The sequence below is a fragment of the Harpegnathos saltator genome, unplaced genomic scaffold (genome assembly GCF_003227715.2).
Source record: "Harpegnathos saltator strain DR-91 unplaced genomic scaffold, Hsal_v8.6 scaffold171, whole genome shotgun sequence".
NCBI lineage: Eukaryota > Metazoa > Arthropoda > Insecta > Hymenoptera > Formicidae > Harpegnathos > Harpegnathos saltator.
This window is the reverse complement of record NW_020229952.1, coordinates 953,063-969,348: the sequence shown is the minus strand read 5'-3', so window position 1 is coordinate 969,348 and position 16,286 is coordinate 953,063. Positions and strand designations below refer to the sequence as shown.

Here is a 16,286-nt window from a genome sequence, read left to right as displayed (position 1 = left end):
CTAATCTTTTGAACATGAAACGATTTATCCGACAGTTCTTCTGGCGAAACACAACACCGTTGTGATGCCGCGACCACCTTATTCTCCAGACATGGCTCCCTGTGACCTTTTCCTATTTCCCAAACTCAAAAGGACAACATTTTTCAACAATGGACGAGATAAAAGCGAGATCGCAGATTCAGCTCAAGACGACACCTGAAGAGGCGTTCCACCAGTGTTTCTCAAACTGGAAACTACTTTGGCACAAGTGGCACAATATCACAGGGGGACTACCTTGAAGGAGATGGGATAAACATTGAAGTTTAAATAAATACTTTCCGAGAAAATTAAAAATTCTCCTTACTTTTTGATGAAACCTCGTATACCTAGATGCAGAGGCTGCCGCGACAGATCCAACGGGGTGTCGCGCGCGCTAATTCCCAGCCTGTCGATCAATTAGAATCACGAAGACTGTCATCATCGCGCGCGAATCTCCAGGTCGCAGCGTCCGAGTATGACTCGTCCGGTGGAGCGGGACCGGGCGCTTCGCTCGGCGAGCCGCGACGACGCGGCTCCGATAACGCGAGGCCTGCTTAATGAGCGGCCGCGGGCGATCGCGCGCGTTGAACAAGGTGCGAACGCGCGCGGTTCACGTTAACGCGGCTTTCTAATTAGCCGCTGTACCGCTAGCCGCGTTTCCCGTGCGTGCTGATGATACATCGATGCCAACTCGCTGTGGCGGATCCGCCCCGGACTCTGCTTCCGCGGAGGACGCGCGCCGGCCGACGCGACGGACCGTTTAACTGCGGGATTTACGAGCGCACGTGCCCGATGCGACGCATAATAACTCGCATTAATTACGACTGCTGACGCGAGCGGGTCGCGATCGGCGAGACCGAGTCGCGATAGCAGCCACGGCTTCGAGTTCCTTCCAGGTAAGCGCGAGTCAGCGAACGTTCGCTCGTCAATCTCATTGATACGAGGTGTCGGATGACGGTGAGATAAGACGCTCCTGAAGGATAAATATTGTTCCTGCCAGATGCGACGGGTGGTGTATCCTGGCGCGATCCCGGAGAACGCAGCAACGGGGTGATTAACTCGGCGACGCGTGCCGTAAGAGGCGCTTGTATTCGTGATTTGTAATTTTCTGCTTCCGTCGCGCTCCGGCGACAGAGAGAGAGAGAGAGAGAGAGAGAGAGAGAGAGAAACGCGCACTTCCCTAAATTCGCGCGCGCGCGCGTTCCGCCGAGTCGAGAGTCGCGGTCGCGTTTGTCTCCTCTGGCGATACATTTATCGCGGTAATTAATTACCGGTTTCGCAAATAGCGTATCGTAATAGCAGGATAATTGGTCGTGGCTTTGCGAGCGGGATTGCCTATTGATGTATCGCTGTCGCCTTCGCAAATACACATCGATAATCGGTTATCGGGCGGCCGTCCTCCATCCAGAAACGAAGGCAGTGAAAGTGAAGGCGGGAAACCTGCCTTGCAAATATGACCCGTGCTTTTTTTCCCCGGCGGCGGCGGACTCCGGCGGTTATCAGCGCGTTTCCTGCGCGCAGGTGCGGTGTGATATTTGGACTTTGCGCAATCAACGACGGATAAAAATCCGTTAGTCAACCGTGAAATTACGCAATGGCATCTCGAGCCTCTCTCGCCTACCCCTTTTCCCTCGCCGCGCGACGCGGCGTTCGCGCTCCCGCGTTTTTTTCTCCCGTCTATTCGAATAGGACTGCCGCTACCGAGGGACACGCGCGTCTTCCGGCGGGGTCATCGATCAGACGATGAACGTGACGATAAAAGCCGAATATAAAAATATTAATTAGCTTTCACACCGGCGAACTTTCAGCGGACTTTCACCGGACCGCCGTGCAGTCAAGCCACACGTCGCTTCAGCGACGTTTCTCCGTTCGCTCTCCATTGGAAAATGGAGTCCTTTGGAAAAAAGTTCTTCCTTACAATCGTTACGAGAGAATCAAAACTTAGCGCGATTCAGCGTACAGCGCAATTATTTACCTCGCTCCGAAACATAAGAAGGTTACTTATGTCGCGCGTTAGAAACAGCGTCTCCGCAGCGACGTCGGGCAACATTTATTTGCAAAGCCCTTATCCTTCTAAAAGCAAACTTGCCGCGAAATTAAGGGACTCTTGGAGCTCGCTGATGGAAACGAGATATCCAAGCGCCAAGCACGGGGAAAATTTCAGAAACAAAATTTCCGGCTCTCAGACCTGAGATTGCTTCACACAAGCCGGAAATCTGTCGCCCGCGAGCGAAACGCGTTCGAGCCGTTTATCGCCGCGTTAATTCGACCGATCCTCTCCCTCGAATCGCAAATCGCGCACCACCCATATTAGTCTGTGCGTCCGCTGCAGTCTCGTGAAAAAAAGAAAAAGAAAATAAACAAAAACGCCGGCCGAACGAAATGTCAGTCGTGCAAATGGCGGTTCGCCTTCGCGCGCTCGCGTCGTTAAATCCGTAATTATTCTCACGCCGGCCCGACGAAGCGACGCATTCGGCCATGGCGGTTATCGGCCGATTCGATCCGCAGAATCGAGCGAGCGCTCGGCTCGCGTGTAAGATACTACATTCAATCTGGTGTATCCGCTAGATAAGAAGCTTTTCCGGAGCCTCCGGAGAGGTTCTCTCACAGCGAGAGGATCGGATAGGCGCGCACGGTCTCGCGCGCCGCTCGCGCTCCAGGCGAGCCAAGCAGGAGGGTGGCCGGAAGGGATAGAACGGCGGGTGGGAATTTTACGAGACTCGTTAGGTGCATCGAAGCGGGCTAGTTATGCTGATTAGATCGAGTTTACATGTTGGGAATACGCAAGTACCACATGTTAATGGTATCGGGCCCAGCTGCGCTTCGTAAGGAACGGGGAGCGCGCGCTCGTGCCGCAGGATTCGAGCCGAAGCGCGATCGGTGGAAGGGAACGGGCGCGGAATCGTAACCGCCGGAATCGGCAAGGCGACTTGTCCCGTTTTCACGGGACAGCGGAGCACCGATAACCGATAAGTCGCGTAACAGAGGAGAGAGCCGGGCCATCGGACGAGCTCGCTCGCTCGCTCGCTCGCGCTAGCGTCGGTGGAGCCACGTTAAATAACGTCGCCTAACGACAAAAGGCAGGATAATTGGCACGAACGAAGGGACCGGGCTGCATTATTATTTCCTGCCGTTCCGCCTCCTGCGCGCGCGAGCCGCGGTTGTGCCGTTGTTCGCAGTCGATACGCGCGTCGCTCAGCGCGGCGTGGAATCTCGGAGTGAATTTCGCGCGCGACGATTTAGGAATGTCCCGAGATGTGCGTTAGTATAAAAAATAATAACAGTATAGCGACTCGCTGCTACTTCAATGGCTCATTAGTTCGAATGCTCTTTCATGGAAGAATCAAAATTTTCTCTCTTATATCGTCGGCTATATGTTTCTTATTTTTATGATCACGACACTCTTGAGAATATTCTTGTCTACATAGGGTATCTCAGAAAAAATTACAGAGGTATTATATATAAAATGTGAAACGACAACCTTGACAATCTTGAGGTCAAATTTATTACACGTTGTGTATACAGAGATGTTGACTTGGCAACATTGTCCAAGAGACACTCTAACTCGATAGTTTAAGAAATATATGTTTACACATATAGCTTTGTATGTTTTGTATAAATTGATGATACAATCTGGCATGTAAATGGCAATACATAAGTAAAAAAATATCCGTTGTTAAGCGAATATCACGAAGAGAGATGAAGTGTATAACGAAAGACAAATACCTTAAATATATTGTGGTAAAACTGTTAAAAATATGCCTTTCAATCCTACAATATGTAAAAATGTTCAAGTTCTCTTATATCTAAAATTTTTCAAAGTCTGGAATACTTGAAAACGATATCCTATATTCGAGTAACTGCTCGGCAAGAAATGACTATAAAGTTACATATAAAATATAATAAAAATTTTTGCATTCTTGATTAAATTTTCAAGTTTGGTCAAGTTCGGTCTCAGAAGTCGATCTTGCACATGGCTTGACCATGACAGTATCGAAGTGTTGATAACAGTTATAAACAAGATCTAATATCTACCAATAGGTCTTCTATTAGCGCTAATATGCTCTATAAGGTCTAAAATGTCTGGATCCCCCAAATCCTCGAGTATTACTAAATAACGATTATAATAAGTCACACCTTCATTCCTAAAAGCTTTAATTGGTACGAAACTTCTGAATCTATTTTCTCCTTGATAAATAGAGAGTCTAGCATTCCCAGCATCCAAAGCTCGATGAATTGTGCGCAATATCTGGTCCGATTTCTCTTCAGATTCTGTAGTAATAAGTAACGGACAACGCTGATGCTTCGCTTCCATTACGAACGCCCTTGTGAATTTAGTAACTCTTGCTTGAAACATTACAATTATGTTCGGGCGCTCATATTCCATACCGGAAATATACTCTTCGTACGCTAAAGAGGTTCTCTCAAAGTCAATACGCTTTTCATGTGCCTTGCACCTTTCGCACAGTTCAACTTCACCAATGGCAATCGACGTATCTTGTTCTATAAATACGATTACTAATCGCTGCACTCTGGAAAACAACAAATGCAAGAGAATCTCCCAAACTAACACCTCGGTTCCAGCCATAGGAATTGAGAAGATGACATGAACAATACAGACAGGTTTCAACAATTTCCGTATCCAATTTGCATCCTCCATTCCGTAGTAGATCGTCATCGGTTCTGACAGAAGTACGGAATAATTATAATCCTTAACCAACAAAAGATCATCGGTCCATGGTTTCCCAGCCCAGCGTTCGTCCTCTTGATATATACAAAATCCCAAAAAATCGCGCATGTTTGAAAGGGATCTTTCCTCCCTTTCAGGAGGGAATACGGAGATGTTTTCGTATATCGGGGGAACTGCGATGACCATGAGGGCGAGGTGTAAGTTAAGATATATCTTTAGTAGCATGCAGTGGGGGCTATGGTACATCTCAAAGCCCTCTGTATGATCGGAGCAAAAATTGACGCAGTAACAGCCGCGACACACGGTCAGTTCAGTTTGTCGATGACAAACTAAGCACGATTTTGCGTATAGTATCATAAGAGTCTCATACGCGAATAGTGGACGCGTCATCTTTGAGCGCAATAAATCTAACAATTTTTGTCGGCAATTCCACCATTCGGTTGAGGTTAAACGGCATGTTAAATAACATAGATTACCGTCTAGGAACAATTCTAAGTATCCGCAGATGTCAGCGTGTTGCTCCTCGTGAATTGTTTGGTGTACCTCGCAGCAGTACGAAATCATGTGACACCGATTACACGTTATCCTTATGTTTATCCATTTGCAAACGTGACAAATATTCGGATTGAAATAACAATTAAATTTTTCAGGAAACGATGGTCCCATATATTCAAAAAAGTACGTCCTTAAGTCTTCAGTGGTATGTTGCGGCAGAGGGAACATATTAACGAGCACTTTACTTTAATATCAATTGGGGAATAATGTCCGAACCTCGACAATTCAGCGGAAGAACTTGAGATATTTACAATATCTAGATATCTACTCGATAACTAACGAAAGGATGCTAATCTGCAGTGGTTTATATACGTTTCTGTGTTTCTGTCTCTAGATTTGTTGATCAATCTTACGATACGATTGGTGATACAAAGAGTCGCAAAGGGACCCGTTAGAAAGGAAACAAACACGCGAATACACGTGTACGTTTCTTATCAAACGACTCTTGTTGAAACGAGTTCGACAATCTCTTTCTTCTTACATTTCTTTAATTTGTCTAGTTTTCAAGTTTTCAAGCTTAGAAGATTTCTATGTGTAAGAATTATTTCTCCTCGCGGGGCTCCAGTGCGAGTTTGAAAGCTCTTCGATAACAATTATATCATATAAGAGATAATATATTCCTCCAAATGCTTGTCCCATGCATGAAGGCGTAAGGAAATATCAGGCTCGTCGTGAGTTTCAGAATTAACGCACACCGCGTCTGCAACGCGTCCGAGGTGATCGCGAGATGAAGTTTCAAAACGACACATCCGCATTAGTAGTAATTAATTAATAGTAATTAATTTAGCGCGGGGCTCACGAGAGGCTCCATTTGCATGTCCCGGCATGGCCGTGGCGTTATTCTAGAGATAGCATCTGCTCGCTAAGCAGGAGCCTGCTGCGATATTAAATACTTCAGCAGGTTCTCAGATTGCCAGGCACGAGTAAAATTCGCGAGGCAAAAATCGCGAGCGCTGTCACGTTTCATGGTATGATGAATGTAGGATACGTGCGGATAAAAGGGAAAAGTATAATGTGACGCTCTGTACTTTTGCGGATAATTGCGAAGCTACCACACCGTGGAACCGTTCCAACGAATGCAAATATATTTGAACATCATTATACCTCGGTAATTTAACACACGCTTTCTGCATCTTCAAGCTGGAGAATATTTTTTCCTCTTCTAATGCAAATGCGGTCCTTTCTCCTGCGTTTATCGAGGCTCGCACTGAACTCGAGGTTTAAATTTGTCCGCGAATTTCGCGTTATACTTGAGGTCGGTGATCTTGAGAATTCATCGCGTTTTCAGAATTCACAGAACTTATTTCATCAAGCACTCTTGTCCTCACGAAAGCAATACCGCGCGTTCGCTCAGCGAATACTCTGCGAATACGCGGCGTGCGATATCGCATTTCGATTATTCGATTCGCGTTCGACACACAGAGAGCTATCTATGACGTTTTACAATACCACATTCGCCGCGCTGGCGATCGTCGGCCGAGAACCTACTTTTCGGTAGAGAGAAAAGTACAAACGGCGCAACGTGCGCCGCGTAAAATAACAGCGCACCGGAACCGAGGAGATAACATCAACGAGGCAACATCCATTCGGTAAAGTGCAGGTGGATGCAATAATGGTGGCTCGGAGAAAGCTAGTCACGCTTTTAATACCTTCCTAAGTGGAGGGCATTCATATAAAAGGGACCCGGCTGCTTTGTACCGAAACTGAGATACACAGTCCCTTTTGATCCTCCCGAGGAAAAAGAGCGCGGAAAAAGGACCCAAGGTGACAATGTATCATTTAACGAAGCAGTGTCCGAGACGTGACACTCGCCCGGCCTCGACGCATAATCGTCAACGGCCGGCTCTGTTCGACCACTGAATAATACCCTCGACGGACGTGGGACGATCTTTTCGCGATAAATTCGCCCCGAACAATTCGTTCTCGCATTATTTGCCGGTTCTTCCGTTACGCGACTGCAGACGCGTCGACGGAAGCCGAAGCTGCGGGCAAAAAGCGTCGGAAAAACGCGCGCGGCAAAAACGCTTCTGTTGTAGCGCTTCGTTGTGTACCGCGACGACGACTTCAAGTACACACAGAGAGACACCGATGCCAGTCCGTTGGGTATTAGTCGGCTGACTAAGATGAAAATTTACACAACGAGTAAATCGTGATTACAAACAACGATCGTTTCGATCGATTACTTCGATCCGATTGATTAGCAATAAATTAATCAAATCGATTAAATTGTTCGCGCTGACACATACGACGATTGACCATTTCGATGCCGTTGAGATGCCGATTATTTTATCTTGAATCTTAATCAATTAATGTTCAGCATCGACTAACGAAATCACGAGCAAATTCGTCGATTTATTTATTAGCAGGAGCGAGCACGAACGAATACCATCGCCGCTTGTCGATGAGTGGCCGATCCGCAGTTTGCCGTCCCTTATCGAACTCCGATCGGGTTCGAGCATCGAAGGCAAGTTAATTTTACCGGAGAGAACGAGAGAGAGAGAGAGAGAAAGAGCGAGAGAGAGAGAGCGAGAGCGAGAGAAAGAGAGAGAGAGAGAGAGAGAGAGAGAGGATGAAGCCTTCCGGGCGCTCGCGGAATAATCGAGCATCCTCGAGGAGCTCGTGAGTCACGGCCGGAATTAGGAGCTTCTGCCCGTTCGCCTCGATCGCCGGCATCATCCGGCGAAAGCCGCGATGGTCATCGGCCGATAGAGAGCAGCCCGCTGATTTATCCGCGCTCGTTACGGACGACTACTGAATTCGCATTAATTTATGCGCCTCCACAAATCAAAGGCGAAATAGAATCGTACTTTCTTTCCGCCGCGCGCGTGCATTTTCCCCGCAGAGCCCGCCGGCGCTCTCGCCGGCCGACCGATCGTGCTCGCCGATAACGGCATCGATAACCGCGATACATTTCGCTCGTCCGCGGTTACGCGCCGAACAAACAGCGTCGCGGTCCGACCGGCGCGCGGCGCGGCGCGATTATTAACTGTCGCGTTACGTTGCGCCACCTTGATTATCGGCAAGGTGATTACTTCAAGGCAGTCGTAGAGCCGAGACGGCTTTTTCGCACCGGTGCTCAGCGATCCGAGGAGATAATCGACAGTCTTCTAACGCACTTAACCCGCGCCTCGCCTCCGATGGAATTGCCCAACAGATTGCGAGGCACACGTGGAATTCGCGCGCGTTAGCGTCTTAAATCCCCTCCCCCCTCGATAGCGCTCTCGATGTTTAAGGTCGCGAGGCCGAGAAATACCGCGACGTGTAAACATCGGCCGAACGATCGCCCGCTTATGACACGACCGTGACGGTACTTTACTGCAGAGAATTTTCCTGGGACGAGAGGGGGGAGGGGGGCGGATAATGTCGATTACAACACGTGTTGGAAATTCAGCTTGGGAAAATAGCTGAGATAAGCGTTGAAGGATGAAGGTGGCGTGTTAAAAATATAGCTTTCAAATTAGAGCTCACGTATTACATACCCGTGTTTGATCAAGGAAGGATTCGCAAACTTTTACTCGCTGGAGATTATCGGTATATCCTTCCTCGCCTCTATCTCTAATCTCGTGTTCCATATACTTCCGCATCTTCACCGTGGCCGATATAATTCCAATAGGACGCCACGGCTTATTAACATCGCGCTCCGGCTTACTCACGAAGCTAAATAACCGTCCTGATCCGAAGTTTGCCTTGTAATCTCCCCTGCGCAAGTCTCGAAGCTCTTAAAGTCTACTACGAAACAATGGCTTTGTGCGTTGTCACGCCGTCGCTATATATAGCAGATTTGATCCTCGCAGAAAAGGTGGGTGAGTTACAACTTCCTCCTTTCAACTGGCGACGTCTTTCATCGTAAATATAACACTTTAACAAAGATGTCGAGAGAGAGAGAGAGAGAGAGAGAGGGGGGGGAGGGGGAGGGAAGAAAAAGAGAAACCGACATTCGTAGCAATTTCCCAAATGTCGATATTGCAACTTCTGGCGTAACTTCGAGCGCGATTCCTTTGTCAAAGCAAAGCCGGTCCGCGATTGAATAAAGAGAGCGAAGTTTCCCTCCGAAAGCTTAACGAGCCCGCTAATCTATTTCAACACAGCCTATACACGCTACGCGCCGTTCAAGGGATAAGCCTCTCCAACTTCGAGCGACAGATTACAGCCGAAATCCGCCGCGAAACTTTGCGCTTTACGAGCGGCGAACCGCGCGGGAAATCCGCTACAGCTAGAGATGCAACGATTTCTCAAAATATCGATAACGATATTATCGTCATTCAGAACCATCAATAACGATAATATCGATAATTTCGAAAAATATCGATATTTATATAGATATCTATATAAAAAAAAATGTATACATAGTATGCATACGCCTATATACATGTATGCATATAAAGAGTATACACGAAAAATTTAAAAAATCTTTTAAAAACTTTTATCTTCATATAACTTATTGTCATATTTTTATTAGAAAATATATAATAAACCGCAGTCGTTTGCCGGAGATCACCGCATACATGGAGCAGGAGATCTATTACGGTTCAATCGATTCGATCGAGGTGAAAATGATAAAAGTGAGCGAATTTACTGTTGACATCAACCAATTACATAATATATTCTATTATTCTAGAGAATTCACTTTTGTAATTTTCACCTCGATGGTAGAACCGTAATAGGCCCCCGGAGCTCTGTAACTGAAAAATACGAAATATCAATAAAATTCACATCGACACGTCGACTTTATCGGAGATAAAAAATATCCGATAAATATTCGATATTTGTCCTCTCGATGATATCGATATTTCGGTATTATCGATTTATCGTTGCATCCCTAGCTACACAGCTCATGTCGTCGCGGTTGCGTGCGAAGTACCACGCGGCGCTGCTCATCGCGGCGATTGCTGCGGCGTGTAGAGTCGCGATCCCGCGAGCGAGTCGGTTATAAATCGCCGCGGAATTGCCGGGCCCGGTAATGGAAGCGCGCGCGTGTAATGAACGCACGCGTTAAAATCGGACGTCCGCGCCGCCCGGCGCGATGCTTTATGTTGCCGGAAGTCGGACGCGGGCGGAAAATTGAATCGTTCGCGAAACGCCCCGCGAGCCGCGCGCCTTGCCATTATTTTCCATTAGATCTCCGTGAGACAAACCCCGCCGACATTCCACCGTTCGCGAAGAAATCCACTCTCCCTGGAGAGAGCGCGAGAGAAGGAGAGAGAGCGCGAGAGAGAGAGAGAGAGAGAGAGGGAGAGAGAATCGTTCCGTCCTCACATCGGCCCGTTCGCTCTCTTCTTCTTCGCGTTAACTGATTATTACGTTAGCACGGCGGGTGATAATTATATATACGGCGCATTCGGGGGATGTTTCAATAGCACTGCGCCTCAATCGGACGTGGAAGAGCGCGCAAAACTCAAGATTCACACCCCGCCGCCGCGCCGTCGCGCGCGCGCTTCCGTCATGCAATAACGTAATTTCGAGTCTCTCCCGCGCGATGCGTTCTTGCGAGTGCAAAGATCGTCGTCGTCGGCTCGCGCCGGAGCTCCACCTCCTCTTCCTCCTCCTCCTCCACGGGGATCCTTCCGCTTTTCTCGAACGGAATTTTAACCCTGAGGCTGCGGGAATAACCGAACCCCCACGCAAATATTTCTCGCGCATGTTTCGCCGCTCAAACATCCCGGATCTCTCCACGTGTTTAAATATATATACCCGATAAGTATGACTCGCGTCGGCGAGGCTTGCTTTCTTCGAAGCCAACGTCGTGTCTGGTGTCTTCCTCGTTTTCTTTCCTCTGCTCGGGGAGCATCAAGATAAGAGAGGTATCAAATCAAGTTTGGGAAAGTTTGGGTCATTCGACTCTCCGGGCTCCTTATTTGTCATCGCTCGCTTGTAACTCTGTATTTTCGTTCGAATTAGAATTCAATCGATTTTGTATTATCATGTAATTCGACCAAACCGCGTGTCGATACGTCGACTCGAAAGGGTGCCCGCTTCAATTTGCCGTCGACTTAAGGGGGGTTTCTCATTCGCGGGCTTAAAAAAATCAATTTTTTTTTATTTTTTATTTGTATTCCTACTTGTGTGTAGAATACCCCTGTAAAAGGATTTTCTGAAATTCATAGTTTTAACGGAGCTACGAGCTGAAATACGTTAGCGCGCACGGCCGTTGTTTAAGTATATCTAAACTTTCAGACGCGTTTTTCTCAAACTATGTTTTTCGACCTTACGGAACTGATAACTAAAAAATTAATAAAGATAGCCACTTTTTTTTTGTTTCACTTGTTCCTAATACTTTTGCGCTAGGAATAGACTAGAATAAAGCTTTTGTAACAAAAATTCAATTGTTTATAAGTAAAAATATACAGAAATTTATTCCGAAAAAACGAATTGCTTTTTGGAATTGACGCCATTTTTATAAATGTCATTCAATTAACTTCGTTCTAGTCTATTCCTTAGCAACACTCATCTAGATAATGAAAATTGGTTGTTCTTTTAATTTCAAATAATATTTAAAAGCTGCATCACTTCCGTAGCAAGAGCTTCTTTTGGTGTTTTTTGGTGGATCTAATTTCGAGCGCCATTTTCTATAATAAGTACGTATACCTTTTTTTAATAAAAACTATATTTCTGCAGTACAATAGTTGTATAAATACACGCAAACACCCTTGTATCTTTCTACACATAATAGTTTTCTAAAAAAGAAATTCACAAAAATTGATCATTTTTTGAACCCGCGAATGAGAAACCCCCCTTAAACTCGCAACTTCGTGCTCGCGTCGTCGACGGAAGATGATCTGTCCGCACGTAGCGGATGTACGCTTGCGCGTGCGTGAGACGTGCCGAGCATGTGCGTGTAACGAAAGAAAAACGTAAAAAGTGGACTTAATTAAGTCGAATTTAAATCCAAACACAACGCGGAGCGAGGAGGCTATCGCCGAGATGGCGCACCCGGTGACGTCGTGACGTCGCGGGACTTCCTTGCTAATTGGCGGAGCGAGAGAGGAGCGGCGGCGGGCCGCTCGTCGCTTGCTGCTGAAATTACATCGACATAATTAATCGCCGCTCTGCGTCGCGGGCGGGGAGAGTCGCTCGTTGCGAGAGTCCGCGCGCCGCTAACTAATTAAGCGGAGCATCGGGACGCGACGCGCTTCATGTCCGTCGCCGAGTTTGACGAAAATTTAACGGCTTGCGCGCTTTCGCAAAAACGTCGCTGCACCTACCGCGTTTACGAGCCGGCTTTTAATTATCGCGGCCCATCGTTCTTAATTTCCTCCACGCTCTCGCCGAGCCGGTACGCAAGCTGGCCAGCTTTACGTAATGCGTTACCGTATGCGTGAAAAAAGTGGCCGAACGCGTGAGACACGCCGAGCGGCTGTCCCTCGACTTCGTCTCGTCTCGTCTCGTCTCGTCTCGGAAGGAAGTGCTCGTGTGTAATGAAGTAACGCTCCGTGCGAAATTGACGCTAACTACCGTGATTATATTTGGCTAATATAATTACCCGACGGTCGACTCGCTCTTACTTTAATCGCGATAAATAAACGGCGGTCTTCGCCACTCACTCGTCTTCGCTCGTTTTCGCGCGGCGCGAAACGCGGGAAAGGTATTTTCACGCGGAGATATCGGGTAGGCAAGTAGAAATTAATTAACACGTTTATACACGTTCAGTCATATTTTGCTTTGCGACGAGAAGGCTTCACGTTACGCACGGACGTGAACGTCTGTTGCGTAATTAAACGTTAAGGATTTTAACGCTGTGCGGGAGCAAATTATTCCTTGTTGACAATGGACTTCTCACAAGGAGAGGTAGAAAGCCGCGGCGGAGGTGTTTGCGTCAACAACAGCGGGGCAAATTTGGTAAGGAGTTTCCAATTCGATAACTAATTACACGGATGGGTTTACATAAAGACCCGGCGAACCGGTTAAGAGTTAATTACCGGCATGATGAAGAAAATTGGAGCGACGATGGGAACGTCTGGACTCACCACACAAACGAGCCTCGCAACATCCTCATTTCTTTTTCTTTTCGCAGCCACATTACGTCACGACGACATCAGGCACTTTCTGCTGATGCATATCGCAATCGTGGCGACTACGTGACAATGCGCATGCGATTGCAGAGACGCGTTAAATAAAGACGTCGACAGATGTCGACAGATGTCGTTTAGTAAGAGAGCGCGAGCGCCTTGTTTTCCTCCTTGGAAATATAGAATTCAGTTCGTAATGATTAATCAACAGATAGTCAAGTAGAAAATTAATAAATTAATTAAAACTGCTAAATTTTTTGTTATTAACCGATAAACAACAGTCGCGAATAAAGAGTCCAGAGAATCGCTGTGAAATCGTTGTGAAGATTTTACGCTCTTCTCTTCCTCTGGCCTCGGCCTGAAATTACGCACATTCCAGTGGTTCCCCAGCATCAAATCGGAAGCACAAACAGAGAACAAACATTGGGAAACTGCGTTCGAGTAGACCCGATATCGCTGTTCGCCTCAACAAATATTACCATAACAAGACTATCCCTGCATATCGCCTCAGGTGAAAAGCACATATCACGTGTAACAGCAAATATCACCGATAACCCAGGCGATGCACTGGCCAAACCACGTATGGAACTTAACGATTGCGATGGAACAGAACGAATCTTCGATCGGCCAAACACCGCGGTAAATCGACCAGACGCAGGAAGGCAAATAGTAAGTAGGGGAAGTGTCCTCTTAGACGAGTAGATTAGAACAGAAACTTCACCGAGATGAATATTCCTCTCGCAAGTGTAAAATCAGTCGGCAAGTTTTTCAAGAAACTACCGGCTCCTTGGCGATATAATTACCTGACTCCCCTCTTTCGTCGCTTTGTCGAGGATCGACAAGGTCCCGCCTGCTTAAACGGACAATGAGGCCCCGAGGAGTAGGAAGGTTCGTTTCGTGAATCGGCAGCGACGTCGGGATTAATTTACAACGGCGATCATTTTCGCGACGGCGCGCCGTAAATTCCACGCCGCGCGTCTCCCAGGCATCGTTCGCTCGCTCGCTCGCTCGCGTGAACCCTTCCGGTTCTTCTTCATCCGGCCGCGAACGTGGGTGTCATATAGGCCGATTATGCGGGACGCATAGCATTTGCATAGCACACGCGCGCGCGCGCGCTCGCTCGCTCGCTATTACACTTCTCAGCTACGAACAATGCCATTATTCCCGCCGTCGAGAGGCACGCGGATATATCTGTGCGCCATTGTGCCGCCGCGGAATAAAATAGACGGCAACGATAGACGCGAGATTGCGAACGATAGACGTGGGCATAGCTGCTCCGCATAGCTGTTTATGCGCCACGCGGCAGCGTAAGCAGCTCCGCCGGATGACTTATTTCGCGCCGAAGCTGCTTAATGAGGGTTATTTCTTCTCGCGGGTCGCTCCTCGACGGAGACATTTGTCGCTCGTGCGGCTCTCACTCGGCTGAGCATCGGAGCCGGAAGCCGCGGCAGCAGGGAGATCTCCGACCAGTCATTTCCGTTTCTGTAGGCCGTACGTATGTTTGCGTATGTGTGTGTGTGTGTGTGCGTGTGTGTGTGATGCAAGGCGCCACGTTATCGCTCGCTAATCTAACGTAATTGAACTTCTGTCACGCGGACAATTGTGATATTTTATTTTTGTAAATATATATGCGCCTCCGCGGCGCCATTACAAGGATGCGCTACTGATACATGCACGCTGATAAAATTAGAAGTTACGCAGCGTGTCGCGTTTTGTCTTGTCAAACCCTGCAACATCCACGTGAGAGATCCAGGAGAGCGAGCACCTGCATACCGAAACGACGCTTCGCGTTGTGTGTGAGAGAAACGGACGATACGCACACGTGGTGAGATAAAAGATAGAGTACATTTGGACCGTTTGCGGAAAATTGCACACCTCTCAGAGAGATTGGATACTTCTTTAGTTCTGTCATCATTTTCTTTCTTTTGCTTTTCCTTTCATAAGGACGATGACTGCTTGCGTCGTTGGCTGACGCATGCGGAGGAGACGCCAGCTTCCTCCGCCAGCGTAATAAATATCGTGCGACGATCAGCGTAAGATGTAGAACAGGCAACATCAAAGTACTAACGAACGTGTCGATCGTGATCTCGCTTCGGGATCGGGATCGCCGAGTGCGAGAGAGATATTGCGCTGCCTGCCAAGACGTCTTAATTACTGAAGCCAACAACGCGGTCGTAATAGGTCGCCCGGGAAACAGATGTTGCGATGATGGAACGAAATTCAAGACGTTTGCGTGCGTAATTCGAGCCGAGAAATTGTAGCCTAGACGCGTCATCGTGTACGTAATGAAAAGCTACGATCACGCACACACAGATACAAGTCAGTCGTCTCGATATTTCCACGAGAGGAGTCGATTCCTCGATTAGTCCGGGAATCCGTGCCCGAAAATGTCCCGCAATTTCGGAGCGCTCGATATCCATCGAGCATCAAGATAAGTAAAATTCAGTCATACGCAGCGAGACTACGAGACGACTGGAAATTAAAAAACCCATCCCGAAACTGTTGCAACTCTCTCGAGCGAGCGGAACGAGTTGGACTTATTTTCGGACTCTCTGCCGCGAGGTCTCCCTTCGTTGCGCCGGGGTACCGATTCCGACACACATAGCCGGCTAATCGAGACGCTAATTACAGGCACGCTCGCAGGCATCGGATCGTTAGGTCGGCGCGCAACAACGTTTCCATCTTCCTTTCGAAGCGTGCAGCTTCGCAATTACGATACGCGCCGGGCCCTCGCGAGCGCCCGCGCTCGCCTCCGAGAATAACGCGGAGCCGTCGACAAGTGCGTCCAGGATACGCACTCGCTTACCGCGCCGAGAATAATCGAAACTACGCATCGGTGCGCGGCTTCTCCTTCACGGCGGGAGCGCAGCGAGTTTCACCGTGAGAAGCGGTAAGGGGAGCATCGCGATCTCGTACAAAAGTGGACGTGCCGATCGCATTGAATAGGGGAATAACGTCGGAGAATCTTCCCGCCAGGTGTGCACAGCGAGATCCGAGGGAATCCAAGACCTCCATGT

The 16,286-nt window shown here is 47.9% G+C and overlaps 2 protein-coding genes across 2 annotated transcripts in view; both read right to left on the bottom strand.

The window, feature by feature from the left end:
• Positions 1-16,286, bottom strand: part of Cad99C (cadherin 99C) — a 143,102-nt gene that overhangs the window by 112,445 nt on the left and 14,371 nt on the right. The window lies entirely within an intron of this gene.
• On the bottom strand, positions 3,474-5,713 carry LOC105191444 (uncharacterized). Its single transcript, XM_011154856.3, has 2 exons — positions 5,185-5,713; positions 3,474-4,782 (listed from the first exon to the last, which is right to left on the bottom strand). Exons 1-2 carry the CDS (start codon positions 5,429-5,431, stop codon positions 4,043-4,045), a joined length of 987 nt encoding a protein of 328 aa, XP_011153158.1. The 5' UTR covers positions 5,432-5,713; the 3' UTR covers positions 3,474-4,042.

Coding starts and splice junctions, on each gene's coding strand:
- LOC105191444 (XM_011154856.3), bottom strand. CDS start 5,431: ATGTTCCCTCTGCCGCAACATACCACTGAAGACTTAAGGACGTACTTT. Junction 4,783..5,184: donor CTTAGAATTGTTCCTAGACG/GTAATCTATGTT, acceptor GTATATATCAAG/AGGACGAACGCTGGGCTGGG.